The 16043-nt window shown below is 37.1% G+C and overlaps 1 protein-coding gene across 2 annotated transcripts in view; it reads right to left on the bottom strand.

Moving 5' to 3' along the window:
• The window catches only part of GLRA3 (glycine receptor alpha 3), an 87220-nt gene extending 74581 nt beyond the window's left edge, over positions 1–12639 (bottom strand). Inside the window, exon 1 of one of the 2 annotated variants that reach the window (XM_040556272.1) lies at positions 12500–12639. In XM_040556272.1, the coding sequence (XP_040412206.1) occupies positions 12500–12594 (95 nt within the window). In that variant the 5' untranslated portion in view covers positions 12595–12639. The remainder of the gene's footprint in view (positions 1–12499) is intronic. The other variant, XM_040556274.1, reaches the window with a different exon arrangement.
• Positions 12640–16043: the final 3404 nt, after the last annotated feature.

Genomic DNA, 16043 nt, shown 5'->3' with positions numbered 1-16043 from the left:
CAGTCTAGATGAGACTAAATTTGGGTATGCTTGTTTTTGTTTGTGATTCCATATATATATTTAAACACAAAGCTTGTTCTCCCTCTTCCTCTACCCCACCCTCTTTGGAAAACCATTTACTCCTAGAGTAAAAGAAAAAAAAAAAACAGTTTTGTCAGCATTCTTCATAATCCTATGGACATGGCTTTCCAGCTTAATTAAGAAATGGATTCAATAAACTACAGATTCTCTCTCTAATTTTCCTTTGTTTTTTTAATTTGCTTTGTTGTTTTATTGTTGCCAACTTCAGCCATTAGGCATGTGATTTTTCTTAAGACATTTTATGAATTCTGGTTCTAATCTAAATATTTGTTCCTAATTTTGCCAGAAACACCTTTTTCCTCAGTAGTTTCATATATTATGTACATCTTATTTTCATCAGTGCTTTAAATTCAGGTCCTAATTTCTACCTGTTTCTTAATTTATTTCAACGTCCATTTCTGGGGAAAAAGCTCACTCAAGCATCTGCACAAAGAGCAGATGCTGACATATATCTGACTCTTCTGGAGACCCACTGCATGAGTCAATTTTATGACAGTGTTAACTTTGAAATAAACATAGATCCTTCCAAGATTCAACCAATTGGTACTTTTTGTTTGTTTATTTGGTTGGTTGGTTCTTTTTTGAAGAGATGGAATATATCTGAATATAGAAATTGTAAGTCTCCAATCCATAGTAGCCTGAACTTGCATTACTATCTCACTAGTTTTTGTATTAACTGAATAATGGGGAAAAGTTATTGGAGTAATGGATAGCTTCCAAAAACAAAATAATTTCACAATGTTATATTTTATATAGCACCAGATATTCTTCTATAAATGCATGTTAGAGCTGAACAATTGCATTTATTTTTGTGATTAATGAATGTTTCTTCTAACTAACTGAACATGTGCAGGAACTGACTGGTGTCTTTCACTGACATAATGAATAATAATTCAACTGATGTCAGTGAGGTAACAGTAAATTGAAAGGAGAAGTAAAGTGAGTAAAATGAGACTTTTGCCTGGCTAAAAACTCTTTCCCATAGTAAACTCTTCCCAAATTGAGGAGCAACCTGTGAATACTGAAAACAGAATTCTAAAATTACAACTGTTTGGTACACCCTGCATTTTGAATGCACCCAAACTGTGCTTTAGATTGTACAGCTACATATTACTGGTTTGCTAGTTCTAACAAACTGCTTAGATTTTTGACTATTGCTGTGGCACTGACCCATCAATTTAATTTGCATCCACTGGGTTGCTGTGCTGTCATGATATAAACAGTATAACATACAGATATTTATCACAATCATAATTAATGACTATTTAGAATTTTGTAAGCCCCTGCTCCGCCTTTGCCTTGTTTCACTTTAAAAGTCCATCTTCCTGAGTTGATAACCATATCTGAAGCTGAAAACAGGGGTTGTTTTATGTTTCTTCTCAAACAATCCTATTTTAATTTTCACAAAATTCTTCAGAGATACTCTTAGAATAAAATGTTTGTGTTTTATCAAAATTAGATAAAAAAATTGAATTTGAATTAAATCCCCAGGGTCATTAAAGAATAAAGCACAATTCAATTAGTTGCTATTCCATTTGCCTTAGGGAAGCTCTGCTTGTATCATCAGTACAACAGTGTTTTCCTATATCTTCACTGAGCATGTCAGATGGCTCTTTAAGAGATGAGACTTTTTTTCAAAAATAAGTTTGATAAGATTAGAGTTGTTATAGAAAAGCTGAACAGAGCCTAAACTCACCTTAACACTCGTCTTAACATAAAGTATTTCAACAGATATGACTACAGCCCAGACAAGACAGAACTTATCAATAAATAGAACTCAGTGCTGTATAAAGATCTTTCCTGAAACACTTCTCATGATTTTTTTTTATTATTTTGTCAGCTAATTATGGTGTAGATACTCTGTTATTGGTATTGATTAAGGATTTCCAAATAAGACAAAATTTTTCTAGCTAAAAAAATATGGATTTCTTGACAAAGTGTTTTACAGAAACATATCTGTTTCAATGTGGTTTTAATGAAATGCTGGCAGGCTTGGTGGAATCTGGTCCAGTGTCTTGTCTAGTCTCTCAGCAACTGTGAATATTCTAATGCTGATAGGAAATGAAAGTGGGGTTTTAGATTCTAATTTTTGAAAACTTGTCTGAATATGACCCCCACAGAACTGACAGATTTTTTTCCTTTTTTTTTTTTTTTTTTTTTTTTTTTCCAACTTAAAAATCCTTCTATGCATTGAAAAAGCAACAAAATCTTTTCAGAATTTTGGAAATTTCTGTGAGACAGGAATGGCGAAGTTCAACCAGCTGTATAAATTTACATTAACATTTTACATTTACATTTACATTTAACATTTACATGTGCTGGGTCTGGCTGGGATGTTAACTTTCCCTGCAGCAGCCCATACAGTGCTGTGCTCTGCACTTGTAGCTAAAACAGCAGTGGTATCACACCAGTGTTGTGTCTGCTGCTGAGCAGTGCTGGCACAGCATCAGGACTCTATCTAACCCTCCTAGGGGGTGGGCAAAAATGTGAGAAAAGAAACATCACCAGGGCAGCTGACCTAAACCAACTAAAGGGATATTCCATACCATATGATGTCACACTCAGCAATAAAAGGTGGAAAAAGGAAGAAGAGGAGAGGGGTGGGCTCTCGTAGTGAAAATGTCTGTCCTCCTCCCGAACACTGGCTACGTGCGTAGAGGCCCTGCTTCAAGGACGTGGTCAAGCATCGCTCATTTGTGGGAAGTAGAGAGTAATTTCTTTCCTCTGCACTTCCACATAGCCTTTACTTGTTTTGTTTAGTTTTCCCTTTCCCCCTCCGTTTTCCCCTTTCCTTTCCCTTTTTTTTTCCCTTTAGTTAAATTGTTAATTGTTTAGTTAAATTGTTTAGTTAAATTGTTTAATTAATAATAATCTTTCCTTAATAATTATTTTTTTTCCTTTAATTAAATCATCCTTATCTCAACCTGTGAGTTGTTCTTTCCTTTACTTCTTCCCCTCCTCATCTAAGGAGGGGGAGTGAGAGAGCAGTTGTGGTGTTCAGCTGCCTAGCACGGTAAAACCACCGCAGAGATATATGAATTAAGTAATTTTTTCCCCTTTTGTTAATTCTGTCCAGATCAGCACTATAATGAGTAAATGTAAGACTTTCTTTAAGGCAACAACAGAGTTGAGCTTCAGGGTGATGCTGAGAGTGGCAGCATTCATGCCATGTAATGACAGAATCCAGTGTTTCTAATGGATGTACTGAAGCATATTCCTTACTGAATAAGTCAGAGAAAATAATGTGAAGGTTAAAAAACAGTGCTACTAACCTTTCATGTTTTCACCAAAATTTTCCTGGTCTACTACACATACATACATTCTCTTACACAGAAAGTAGTGTTTTAAATTCCCCTTACATACATGATTTGTCTTTGCTATACTAGTATTGTTTATGCCATGTATCCAGCACCCCTTTATTGTCATGTCAGTTGTCTAAGCTTCATGTAAACAAATTGAAATATTCTGGATAAAGATAAAATAATGACCAGATATGCTCTGGTATTTATTATGTGCAAGACACTTCATCTCTTGAAAGAATAACCACTGTTGAAAAGGATGAAAAAGGCCATTACTTAGAGAATCCAAACAAATACATTTGTGTTCATGGTGATTATAGATGAAAATTTGAGTACCCTTGCATCCACCTCTGTGCAGGAACAGCAAAAATAATTGAAAACAGAGGTGTTTTTTTAGAGTACATTTGCACAGTGATAGAATTTTTGGGACATGTTTTAAAGGTAAAATTTTAACCCATATATTGAGAAACTGGGTATAAATAGCTCCTTTAATTCCAGTTCTCTGTTGTACTGTACCTTTTGTAATCATATATTACTGTCTCAAGTGGGTGCATTTCATATTCATTTTGTGTAGTAAAAATTGTAATATCATGTTCAAAACAACTGAGAATCCTATCTTCAGTGTGTAAGAGCTGAAGGAAAACAGAAGAGAGTAAATTTTATTTTAACTCTTGCATTTTTTTTCACTATTAACTTCTGATCAATATGCACTTAAAAACAAAACAAAACAAAACAAAACAAAACAAAACAAAACAAAACATAAAGCATTCTCTCTTCCAGGTGAAGCAATGAAAAAAAAAACCAAAACATTATAGACTTCACCCCATCCTCTGTTCCTCCTCCCCCCCCCAAAAAAAAAAAAAAAAAAAGAAAAAAAAGTCTTTTAAGTCTTTTATGTTTTATGGGATGTAATCCAGATGGGATGCTGAAATTTGCTTACTTTGATGTTAGTTCTAATATTGCCGAACAGAGGTAATGGATCTGACCTGATAGCACCAGGGAAAACATTGCTCAGAACCACATCTCTTCATGGAGGCATTATATAAATACTTAGACACAGAATTAACATATATCTTAGAATACTGCTGTTACTAATAATTTAGTTGTGCAAAGTCTGTGCTTTACTTTACATGACTACTGTTGAGGTGAACCACTGCTCACCCTGTTCTTGTAAAAACTGTGCAATGGGCTAACACAGCGATGCAGCCCAAAGACTACCCTGTTGGGCTAATACACTGAGGGTAGCACTAAGACTTGGGACACTATTACAGTGTCCTAGCCAACTTCCTTAAGTTAGTATTCGGTGATTAGAAGGTTGGCAGACAGCTTTCATGTTGGCTCTGTGGCTTTACATGATGCCAGCATATTCTCATGCAATACTGGTGGATTAGGATGAGATTTTTTATGGGCAGTCTTTCTAGGATCTGAAGTTATAGAGCTATTATATGTTACATATTTTGTATATGTTGTATATAGCATATGTTATATAGAGATTTGCTTTGTATAAGTATCTCTTCATATAGCTAGATAAGGAGCGCTCACAAAACAATTTTTTTTTTTTCTTTCTTTCGTATAAGGCAATTAAAATAGTTTTGCTTCAAAGAAACACAGTAAGTCAAAATTGATTTCATAATTTTTATTTTTGCCCTCAAAATTTTTTTTAAAAACAACAACCTACTATCACTGGCAAGTTACCACTTTGTGACATTTATTTTTACTTATCTAGTAGGACACCCTTAGCCAGCAGATATGTTGCTAACAAAACTGGAAGTTTAGTTGGTCCCTGCAGCTGAATATGTCTCAGCCTACATAAGCGCAGAGCATAGACTCTCTTTGCATTTTGAATCTAACAGATTTTAAAATCTGTTAATGTCTAAGTGCATTTTTAAAACTTTATGAAATTAAAAGACTTAATGGGACAAAATCTAAGGATGTTTTTAATAATCAAGGCCCACTTTTAGTTTATATTATAAACTAACTTTTTACAAAAGAGTCTGCAGGCTCTGCAGTCACCCACTAAGATATAAAGTAATAATAATTTTTTTAAAACATTCTGAAGAACCATGCTTGTATAACTATAGTGAGTTGGTGGTTAGTCATGTAATTAAAGTTAGTTGAAGTTAGTTGTGGTAAAAATTATACAAATTTGTGATTTGTCTATTTCTTAGAAAGTCGTCTTGGAAATTGTATGTTCTGGTACCTGTGGATTCTCAGAGATGCTATTTAGGTTTACATTAAGCTTATATTTTACCTTTCAAAATTCTGGAAGAGACAAAATTATATTTTATATGAAACTGGAGGTAAGTTCTAGATGTGGTGGAGTCTTATGCAAACTGTACATAGTACGTGAAGGCTTGGACAATAATGAAGTGAGTAGCATATTCCAATATATTTTTTATATCAAAGATGGGGTGCAACAAAGGGCAAAATCCTAAAACAGTAGGTTATATAGGTAACCTGCAGCTTTAATTCTTAAACAGGAGGAGTTAAAAAAAAAAAAAAAAAGTTTGCTTTTCTAAATGTCACATCTTGTCACAGCTATATTCTTTTTGCTTATGATACTCTTCCTAAACCTGTTTAAGCTGCAAAAACCAGGTTAATAGCAACTAACAGCCCCACAGTTTAGGAAAATTTAGTATTCTTGTGTTTGCTTTCTACTCAATTGTTTCGCTAAATTAATTTTACAATGCGTCCAATCAGTTTTTGGGGTCTTCAACTTTTCTACATTTTCTGTGGTCTCAAACTGTTTTCCTTACGTTCTCTTAGCATTTAGTTAATTTATGTCACCAAATACAGACTTCAATAATGACAATAGTGAAATGGACTGATCCTCTTTAGGGAAGTTCCTTCTTGGAAATAACTCTGACCCTCTCTGTCCCCGCTCATTTTGTACATCCATTGTAGGGATAGAGGAAGAACAGGATACTATGTGGTGCAGAAAAATTATGTAGGAAGTGTTCATTACGTAGAAAGTCCATTGAAGTGGACCAGGTATTGCTCTTGAATAATGTTGGAGCAACTTATGAGAGAGCTGACTGGAAGAGTAACAACAAAATATATCCTTTTATTCTTTAATAACCACATGCTATTTTTGTACTTTTTTCCTTCCTTCTTTCTACTATCACTATTTAACATTTATATTGACACAGCACCTGAAGACATCAGTCAGGAAGGATCCTAATGCTTCTGAAGCCACACAGAGTAATAGGATATAATCACTGCTGGGGAAAAAAAAGTACAGTCTCAAATATTTTTGCCTTCTTTTCTCTTTATATTATTGTACGGACTCTTCTTCCTGATGCTCTTCTCATTCTTATGCTTTGGTCCTGCATTCCTGTTACACAGTTTCTGGCTGTGTCTTTTCATGCTTCTTGAGATGATCCCTTTCTGCTGTAGGCTGATACTTGTCCTCAAGAAGGTGCCTTTTACTCAATCTGTTCACAATGCCTATATATCAGTGACAGTAAAACGACTTCTTTTTAGTTTCTGTCTGTTTTTACTGATTCTTCCAATAAACATCATAAAGATCTGTAGGAAAAGCAATAAAAAAGAAGATACAATACCACACAGAAGGGCTCTTCATTGCTCGTTACTTGAGAAAATCTGATTTACTGGAATCATTCCCTATAGGTATTATTACATAATACTCAGTAAGGTCATTTGAAGCTTGTATTCTAAATCTGTTAAAATAAGAAGCTCTAATCTTATAAAATTTTTCATTTTCTCTAATTGTCACACTAGGATAGCTGGACAAGACTAATCTGATGGAGGAGCTATTACATTTTTCATCATACAGAAGTACAACACTCATCTCAAAATATTTCTGTCTTTCAGTTGTTGTTAGCATCATTTGGCTAGCAATGAACTAGGAGAGGCTGAAAAGTAAGAAAATGTCACTAGTACAATGAGAATGGAAAGACTCATGTTCTTAATTGAAACTGCTTTGTTATTCAGTTTTATTTTCTTACAGCTTACTGTATTATAACTCAAAGCTCTGCGCATATTTCTTTCTCAATGTTATAAACATGGTAGTCATTTAGGAAAATAATTGTTTTCTTATAGAAATAAAGAATAGATAGTAAAACTGCTGATCAAATTCATACTAGTAATAAAACTCATATTTGGTTCAAAGAGATTTCGGTGTTTTCACCGGTATATTTGAAATATGAGAGAATTTGATTTCTATAGTCTTGCTCCCCCAAAAAAGCCCTTTTTTTTTGGTCCAAGTTTTTGGAAAGTACAGTGCCTGCTTATGGGTACATCCTTCAAGGGAACCCCAGTGTTCTTCTCCTGACATTTTATAAGGGCCCTGAGCACATTTCCTTGATCCCAGGGGCCTGGCTGGGCTCAGTGCCAGCTCTAATAGTGCAGCAGCCCAGCTTTGAAGCAGAGCTGTTTGACAAAAGCTGTGCAAAATCTCTGCAGGGGTTCACCCCCTTCTCTCAGAAGCTGTTTATTTCTCTCCTCCTTCTCCTTCTCCTTCTCCTTCTCCTTCTCCTTCTCCTTCTCCTTCTCCTTCTCCTTCTCCTTCTCCTTCTCCTTCTCCTTCTCCTTCTCCTTCTCCTCCTTCTCCTTCTCCTTCTCCTTCTCCTTCTCCTTCTCCTCTTCTTTCTTCTTTTCCTTTTCCTTTTCCTTTCTCTCTCTTTTTTTTTCTTTTCCTATTTCTTTTTTTTTTTATTATTATTTTCTTTTTTTTTTTTTTCTTTTTGCCTTTTCCTTTTTTCCCCATCAGGAATGCTGGAGCGTAGCTGTTGTCTCTGCTTGAGCTACAGTGCGAGTGCACCTGTACCCGGCCTTGTACCTTCCTAATTCTGGTCCTGAACCTGATCTACTGACCTGACTTTCTGCCTTGACCTCAAACCTACCACATTATTATGGACTTGGCTCAGCAATCTGAACTGTTTTGTGGACAGGATCTACTCTGTTCTAGTTCTAGGTTCTGTGGGACTGCAAGCCTTGTTAGTAGAATTCTACTCCTGCCTGCCTTCCTGTGAGTCTGAATTCCCAGATCACTTTCCCTTTCTCTTGCTGCTCCCTGACACATATCAGGTCTTTTTCATTAGGATCTGGAGTCTGTTTACTGATTTATCCCACTGAAACTTTTCAAATTGAGTCAGGGCTGCTAAGGAAAATATTGTGCCTCAGTGCCCTCAGCTTGAATTACTACATTTTCGTTTACCCACTATTTTATTGACATCCTGATTTTAGCAAAGACTTTTATTTCTTGAATAGTATTGTAGGTATAACTCTTAACATCTTAATACGCTGCTGTAGTCTCATCAGAACATCTGAAAAACTTTATTTTCGAAGATGTTTGTTATGACAACACAAATTTAATGATTTTTAGCTGTTGTTTCTTTCTCTTTCTTTACTTGTATCAGAGGAACTAATGCTGGCTTAAAAGAAATTGACTTTTGCATCTTAAATCTACTCATCTGAAATCAATTTCTAATGCAATACAAGAATAATTTCAAAATCAGTTAACTGTGAGCTCAGACATGCCCCAAAGTTAGAGAATTAGATTTTTTTTTCCCCCCACAAGAATATGGCTTCTAAGTACAATTAGCTGTCTCTGTTTTTTCCAATATAAGGTCAATGGGGCAGTGAACAGAACAAGGAAAGAGGCAATAACTTAATTATAGGATGATTCTTGGTCTCTGCTAACATAGTTACCTAAAAAATATCCTAAAAAGACAATCTATTCTGTATTTCCATAGTGCTACCTACCTTTCCTATGTGCTTTCCCCAAACATAGGTCTATATAACAAAATGCATACACTATTCTCTTTAAGTAGAAAGCAAATTCTCTGGCAAATCCCTGACAAAGTAATTCTAAGAGAGCTGTGCTGGTGCCCATGCAAGTTTGAGAGCTGTCATAAAACTGTTTGACTCACAAATATGATCATTATCATAAATGATTCACAAATACTATCCTTCTGTGACTCTACAAACATGATCTTGCTTTTGGCATGACCTCTTGGAATCCAAGCAAACAGAGGGGAATTTATGTTACCAGCATATTACTTTAATGAAAAATCAGAGGAATATTCTGTCTTAAAGATAATGATGATGTCAAACTCTAGCTTAGAAATGTTTATTTTTCTTGTTTGGTAGTGAATTAGTTATTTTTCAGGCTCATTTCCTCCCCCCCTCAGCTTTTACCCCACTTCTTAACATAGCACTGTGCATGACGTGGCAGTCATTAATATATAATATTTTTTAATTTGAGGTCTGATGACCAGTTCTCAATACAACAAGTTCTCCCAGTTCTCAAATACAACACTGAAAACATAATGGACAACTATCTGCTTAAACGCTTGTTTTTCCTGTGTAAAATATATTATTGTATTATCAGTAAGTATGTTATTAATCTAAGACAATATTATGAAATACTATTAGTGATGTTTTTTCTTCAATGTCTTTCAGAAATCAAATTAATAACTAGATCCTACAATGGCCAATATGCATTTTGTTTCAGTCATTTCAATTTGAAAAGTCTTTAAATATGGGATGAAAATTAATTATTTCAAAAAAAGGAAAATCAATTGCAGTTTTCTTTTGTGAAGCATGTAAAACCAGAGACCTTGCTCACTAAATAGAATGCCCTTAATTTTGCAACCTATATTGATAAGAAACCTTTTTGTTTTCATTTGACCTATACTGAAAATAAAACTAAACAACTATACTTGTTTATGCTCACAGGCATAGCATTTAGACAATCACTTTAGTCAGCCTCATGGCTGTTGGACAAGAATTGAAAGTTTTTCCTCTAAGGTTTTATCAGTCTTCTTACACAGCTTTGAGTGCTTGTTAATGAAGGGCAGGGAAGTTTCAATATTGCACAGCATAAGAGAAGATACATTACTTTTTTTCCACAGTGTTTGAACAAGTTAAAAACTTAAGACCAGGTTGTTTCTAGAAATTCCTGGCATGTTCATCTTTTCACTGAGGATATTAAATAGGTGCTAAGGTTGGGAGCTTGTGTCTTACAGGGAGTGGAATCAGTGTCCTACTGTTCCCTGTCCCCTTTGCTCTGATGTAAATCACAAGGCTTAAGCTGGAAGAGAACTGGAATTAATGGCTCCAAGAAGCTTGGGAATTCTGCAGGTTTTAATGTTTAATGCTTTTTTTTTTTTTTGGGGTACACTTTTTCCATTTTAAAACAAGCTGTCTTGGGCATGGAAGATACTCCTATGGGTCTCCATGAACTGACTCAGCTTTCTTAGGTTGTATCACTAGACCTCAGACCACCAGCAGTCTCTATATTGTGATATATTCCGAGCAGCTTTCTGAGGTCTTTCTCAGACACTATACAAAGATCTACATCTTTGTGCAGAGTAACCGTGGTCATTATGAGAAAATGATAATTGAAGAGCAGCAGGTTATCATAGTACAACAGGTTTTATGAACGTTGAACAAAATTTGAATTTATGCAAAATAAGATGCTTGTATACATTTTGAAACAAATGTTAGTCCAGAATTATCTGATGTGAAATACCTGTAAACCTTCTAAAACTTACTTTTACACCTTTCTTTTCCCTTGGGGAAAAAAACAAAAAAAAAAAAAACAAAAACAAACAACCAAAAAAAACACTTTTATTATTAACCAAACAATTAAGGATTGTTAGGATTAAGGATTAACCATTCAACAGTAGGATGGGAATTTAATAATACACCAAAGAGAAATATGTGCTATAAGTACATTAAAATAAAGTTATAATATCACATTATTGCTCGTCTTGCCTACACTACACAAGGGTTTGGTCATCTACACTTAACATAAAGTATTTGGTGCAATTGGAGGATTTAAACTGTTATATACATGCATTTACTCTTTCCACCCGAAGTCGATTAATCTCATACCATGTGACCCAGTTTCTTAAAATCTCTATCTTTTGGCACAATTACAATAAAAACACGTTAGAAACTATTTACATTACACATGTAGATACAAAACAGATCATTAATCTAACTTCAAAAAGAAAGAAAAGATTTGCTTTGAACCTGTGAGCACCTGTGAGGTGTGCCATCACTGTGGAGCACTACATACCAAATTTAAATTTGTAATTATAAATCCCTTACAAGTATAACTGCCAAATTCTCTCTGGAGAACCCTTTTAAAATTTAAGTTTCCTTTTTTACTTTTGCCAGGTAGCTATGTGCTGCTTAAAAATAGTCTGACAGCGTTTTAATATATGACTTTATCTATTTATTGTGATCCAGGGCTACAATATTTGTTGCTAACAAACATGGATAACTCTGCATCAGCAGTGAATATGTGATGACACTGAAGGCTGCTTTTTTGCATGTCTCCTTTTTCTTCTTTAAGCTTTCCCCTCACCATTAGAGTAATGGATGACTTGAATTTATTGTAGCCTGTTACCACCACACTTCCAGAACTGTGTATGAAAAGAATGCTTGCATTGCTATCATAATATTAGTTTAGCTAGAAAAAAAGAGTGGGCAGAAAGTAAAAAAACAAAACAAAACAAAACAAAACAACAACAACAAAACACAACCTTATGAACTTCAGTCACTTCAGTCTTCTGCTCAAGTCATAATTTATGGATATATTCCTATCTTTTATAATACACATCCTAGACTGTAGAGCAGGCACTTTCCCTCCTGAGGGAAATTCTGTAGACCACTTGTCTGTTCGCTCAGCTATCATTTCTTCTATTTCTCTATAGGACTTTTCTGACCTAATGCAATCCCTGAATGTCTTTTTACTGAAAAGAAATGGTAGAAAAAAAAAATGAGATATATATATTGCTAACTCAGATTATCTTCTGTAACTTTTACACATGACCATTTTGCACCTGAAGAATTTTTGGAATCCTTAATGTCACGTTTCCTGCTAAAAACAGTGATAACATTCCCAGATCAAAGAGGGACCTGTGAACAGGCACCACCTAGCCCCCCATTCCGCGAACGCGACCCCAAATTCAAGGCGATGCAGCGTTACGAAGTCATTCGCGAGGCGCGGACCCCACGCGTGCGGTGTCCGTGCCCAGAGCCCTGCTGCCGAGGGACGGCAGCGACCGCGGCGGCTCATTCCCCACGCGAGGAGAACGGACGGCGGGCAGGCACGGCGCCCTGCCCTCGGAAAACCACCTCACCTGAGCAGAACCGCGGCTTCCCACAGGTAAAACCCCGAGACGGCCGGGCGGAGGTACCGCGCCCGGCCCATGCTGCCGGAGAAGGCGCTCGGCATCGACTCAGCACCCCGGAGAGCTCCAGCGGCTCCGCGCCCGCCGCCCGCCTACCGCCCGCCGGGCCCCGCCGCCTCGGCCCCGCCGCCCCTCATGGCAGCCGGGAGGGACGGAGCCTAATCCCCGCCGCGGCGGCGGGCGGCGGCCGGAGCCCACCTCCCCGCCCGCCTGCCCCCGGCTCCTGCCAGCAGGCGGTTCCCCGCCGCCGGCCGCATCCCGGACGCGGGGTGCGCCGCGGATCCTGCGGCGGCGGCGGTGGAGGCGGTGGTGGTGGTGGTGGTGGTGGTGGCGGCGGGGGGGCGGGCACGGAGGGCATGGCGGGGGGCGGCCCTCGCCCCTTCCCCGCAGCGCGACGCAGCTCTCGGCAGCGGGAGCAGGGGGGAATGGCGGCGGGCAGGGGGCTGCCCCCGCCGGGAGAGATGGCCCCACCGCGGGAGGGGAAGCCGGGGGGAATCCAAAGGGGTGGGGGTCTCTGGAGGGGTCGGGGAGTTCGGGGGGTGAGCTGTTGGGCTGGGTGGTGGCGTGCGTCTTCTGAGGAAAGGGAGGGGGCGAAGGATCTCTGTTTCAGTCTCTTTTTGCAAGTACTATGCCGATGGACGCAGGAATAGTATCCTCCTGTTCTATTCTACTTGTTACGTTAGAAAAGGCAGTTGATCTAGTAATACAAAACAGACCAACAGGCACACCTAAACCGAGAAAGTCTGAACATCCCACTGGGGAGGAGAGTGGAAGGGATCTGGGAGGAAATGGTGGAAAGAACATTGCAAGAGGGGGACAGGAAAGTTAATCCTGGGGAAAAAAGGGGGAGGACCGTAGCATGAGTAAGTTTACAAGTATAGGTGACAGGAGGAAAGTGAGGTGGTTACAGTTATTGTTAGAGAAACCCAAAAGAAAAGTTCGCTGAAGTCAGGAGGTGCTTGTGTTAGAAAAGGGTAAGGATTTATGAGCTGGTACTGAGAAATTCTGTGTGAGAAAAGCTGTCTGTCCAGAAAAGAAGATGAAAGATGTGTGAAGAAGGGTTATATCTGAACTGGGACAGATGAGGAAAATATGCCTGAGACTGTGGAGTGGGAACACTCTCTCTGAGCCTAAAAGACAATGTTTTTTAATGAGGAGCCTTTGAACAGCCTGTCTGGGAGAATCAATGGAAGGAGAAATCTGGGAGCAGTTTAGGGAGGCTCTCTGCATATGTGAAATGTATCTACCTGGGCATATCCTCCTCCCTAAGTATAATACACTGGCTTGCTTTTTCCTGTAGTCACTGATTGGTATTAGACAGCAGCTGAAGTCCTTCTGCAGCCCCATTACTTGCACAGATTCATGGGTGACCATATTACTATCTCAGGCCAGAGTCTTACTTAAACTATTAAAAAGCCACAGAAAGCTCAGGGGCTGAAGAATGAGGGAGATAATGTGGGGAAAAACAAACAAACAAAAACTAAAGTTCATCAAGAAGAAGAAGCGGAATAAAATAAACTGAAATTTGACAGAAGTACAAGCTAGAAGTACAATAAACTCATTTCAGAAGATGGAAAGACAGGGTGAAGTGTAGAACAATTTTTTAACACAGAATATATATCTAAAAAAAGATCACCGTGTAGAGGAGATGAAATAAAGAATAAGAAACAGGTGGTTGAGATTTTTTTCTTTATTTCTAAGAACAGAGTGTGTGTTAGAAATAGGGAATCGCAAGCTACACCTCCTGGAATACTGTCTTTTTTTTTTTTTTTTTTTTTTCCCTTCATAAAAATCCCACATGTAGCCTTTCATCTGTGTTCTTAATTTATGTTTTCTATTTTCCCAATATCATTATTTTTCAAGTCTCTTCTTCAAGGTTGTTCCAGCAGGCATCACTAAATAATAACTCCTACCTCCTTTTAGATCCAGTTTCGCTTTCTTTCTTGATACCTACCAAGCATATGGCTAAAGAATATTCTAGAACATCACTAATCTATTTCCTCTGTTCCCTGAGCTTTTTTTTAAGTAATGATTCCATACTCTTTGCATTCAGTACTCTTAAGTTTCTCTGTCCATTTTGCAAAAAATTTTATCTTTTTGTTCTTGTTCTTACCCTCACCTGGGAAGACAAAAATAACCATGAAAAGAACCTGTTCAAACCTTTAACTGAAAACACAGTAGGGAATAAACCTAAGAATGCCTCTATTTGCTCAAGGACGGTCTGTCAAAGCACATACTCTACTGAATTAGCATAGAGTACTTCCTTTGTATGTTCAGAACTGTTGATTCTTGTCTTTCTCCTTAAAATAAGCATTTAGTGGGGCTGCTTCTGAAGGCACCGTTTGTGTATTGTGTACTTCAACAGTGATTTGGTCTTGCATTTCAATCATTTGAACTAAAGCATGAGATTTTCTTACAATGCTAGTAGTTAGTACCACCAGCATGGATTCTCCAGTTCACCAACAAGAACAGTTCTCTTAATTATAAATATAGGCTTTACTTTGGATATGCTGAGTTCAAACTTCCTGAAATCTCTGTGGGAAAAAAAACATACACTTGCTTGTGCTTTACATAACAACTACTCTGTTGAATCATTTTGTTCTGATAAATACAAATATTGTCTTCAAGCTTTTGAAAATTATGACATTAGTAATGCTGAATACTAAAGTACTCTCTTCTGTATGAATTCAAACAGTTCTCCATGAGAGTTCCAGTTCAACAAAGCACATGCTATTGACTTTAATGAGATTAGAAGCATAGAAGTGTACTTAGTACTTAATCGCAAGCTTTGATAAAATATTCTCTAATTGCTTTAAGTATTTTAACTCACTATTGTTTTAATTACCAACTCTTTATTCTTGCCATATTACTACTGGAAAATTTACCTACTTAACAGTAGGTAAAACTGAAAAAATGGCTACGTCCATTATTTAGAAGACTTTTATGGTATCTCTTGATACTTCTGTTAGGTATATATCATTATATATATATACACCTTATATACCTGGATTATATATATATATACCTTATATACCTGGATAAAACATTGTAAGATATTGCTCTTAGTTCATAACATGATAGCTAGTATGTATGTATATACTATATGTGTTGTGTAATTTATGTTTGGTAGTACTAGAAGTTAATCAAAATATGGTCCTTACAAATGGCAAACACTAGTATGTCAAAATGAAAAGTTTTCACCAAAATGTGTTAGTTTATGATGATCTCTAGTTCTCCTTACAGACAGCAAGACATATAACTATTCTTTCTCTGTACTTAGGTACATTTAGAAGTAAATCATTTATATTTATAAGCTTAAGATATATTCAGAAAGGATAGTCTGGAAGTCAGAGATGTTTTAAGGTTGCTGGATAGAAATGATCCTGATGTGGACCATACCAGTAGGCTTGTGTTGTTGTTGCTGTTTATTTTTATTTTTATTTCCCCCAGAGATGGGAATACTTGAAAAACTTTGTGTATTTGCAGTTAGCAA

This window comes from Cygnus olor, chromosome 4 (assembly GCF_009769625.2).
Source record: "Cygnus olor isolate bCygOlo1 chromosome 4, bCygOlo1.pri.v2, whole genome shotgun sequence".
Taxonomy (NCBI): domain Eukaryota; kingdom Metazoa; phylum Chordata; class Aves; order Anseriformes; family Anatidae; genus Cygnus; species Cygnus olor.
Note: the sequence above shows the minus strand (reverse complement) of the source record. Positions and strands in the feature narration are given on the sequence as shown.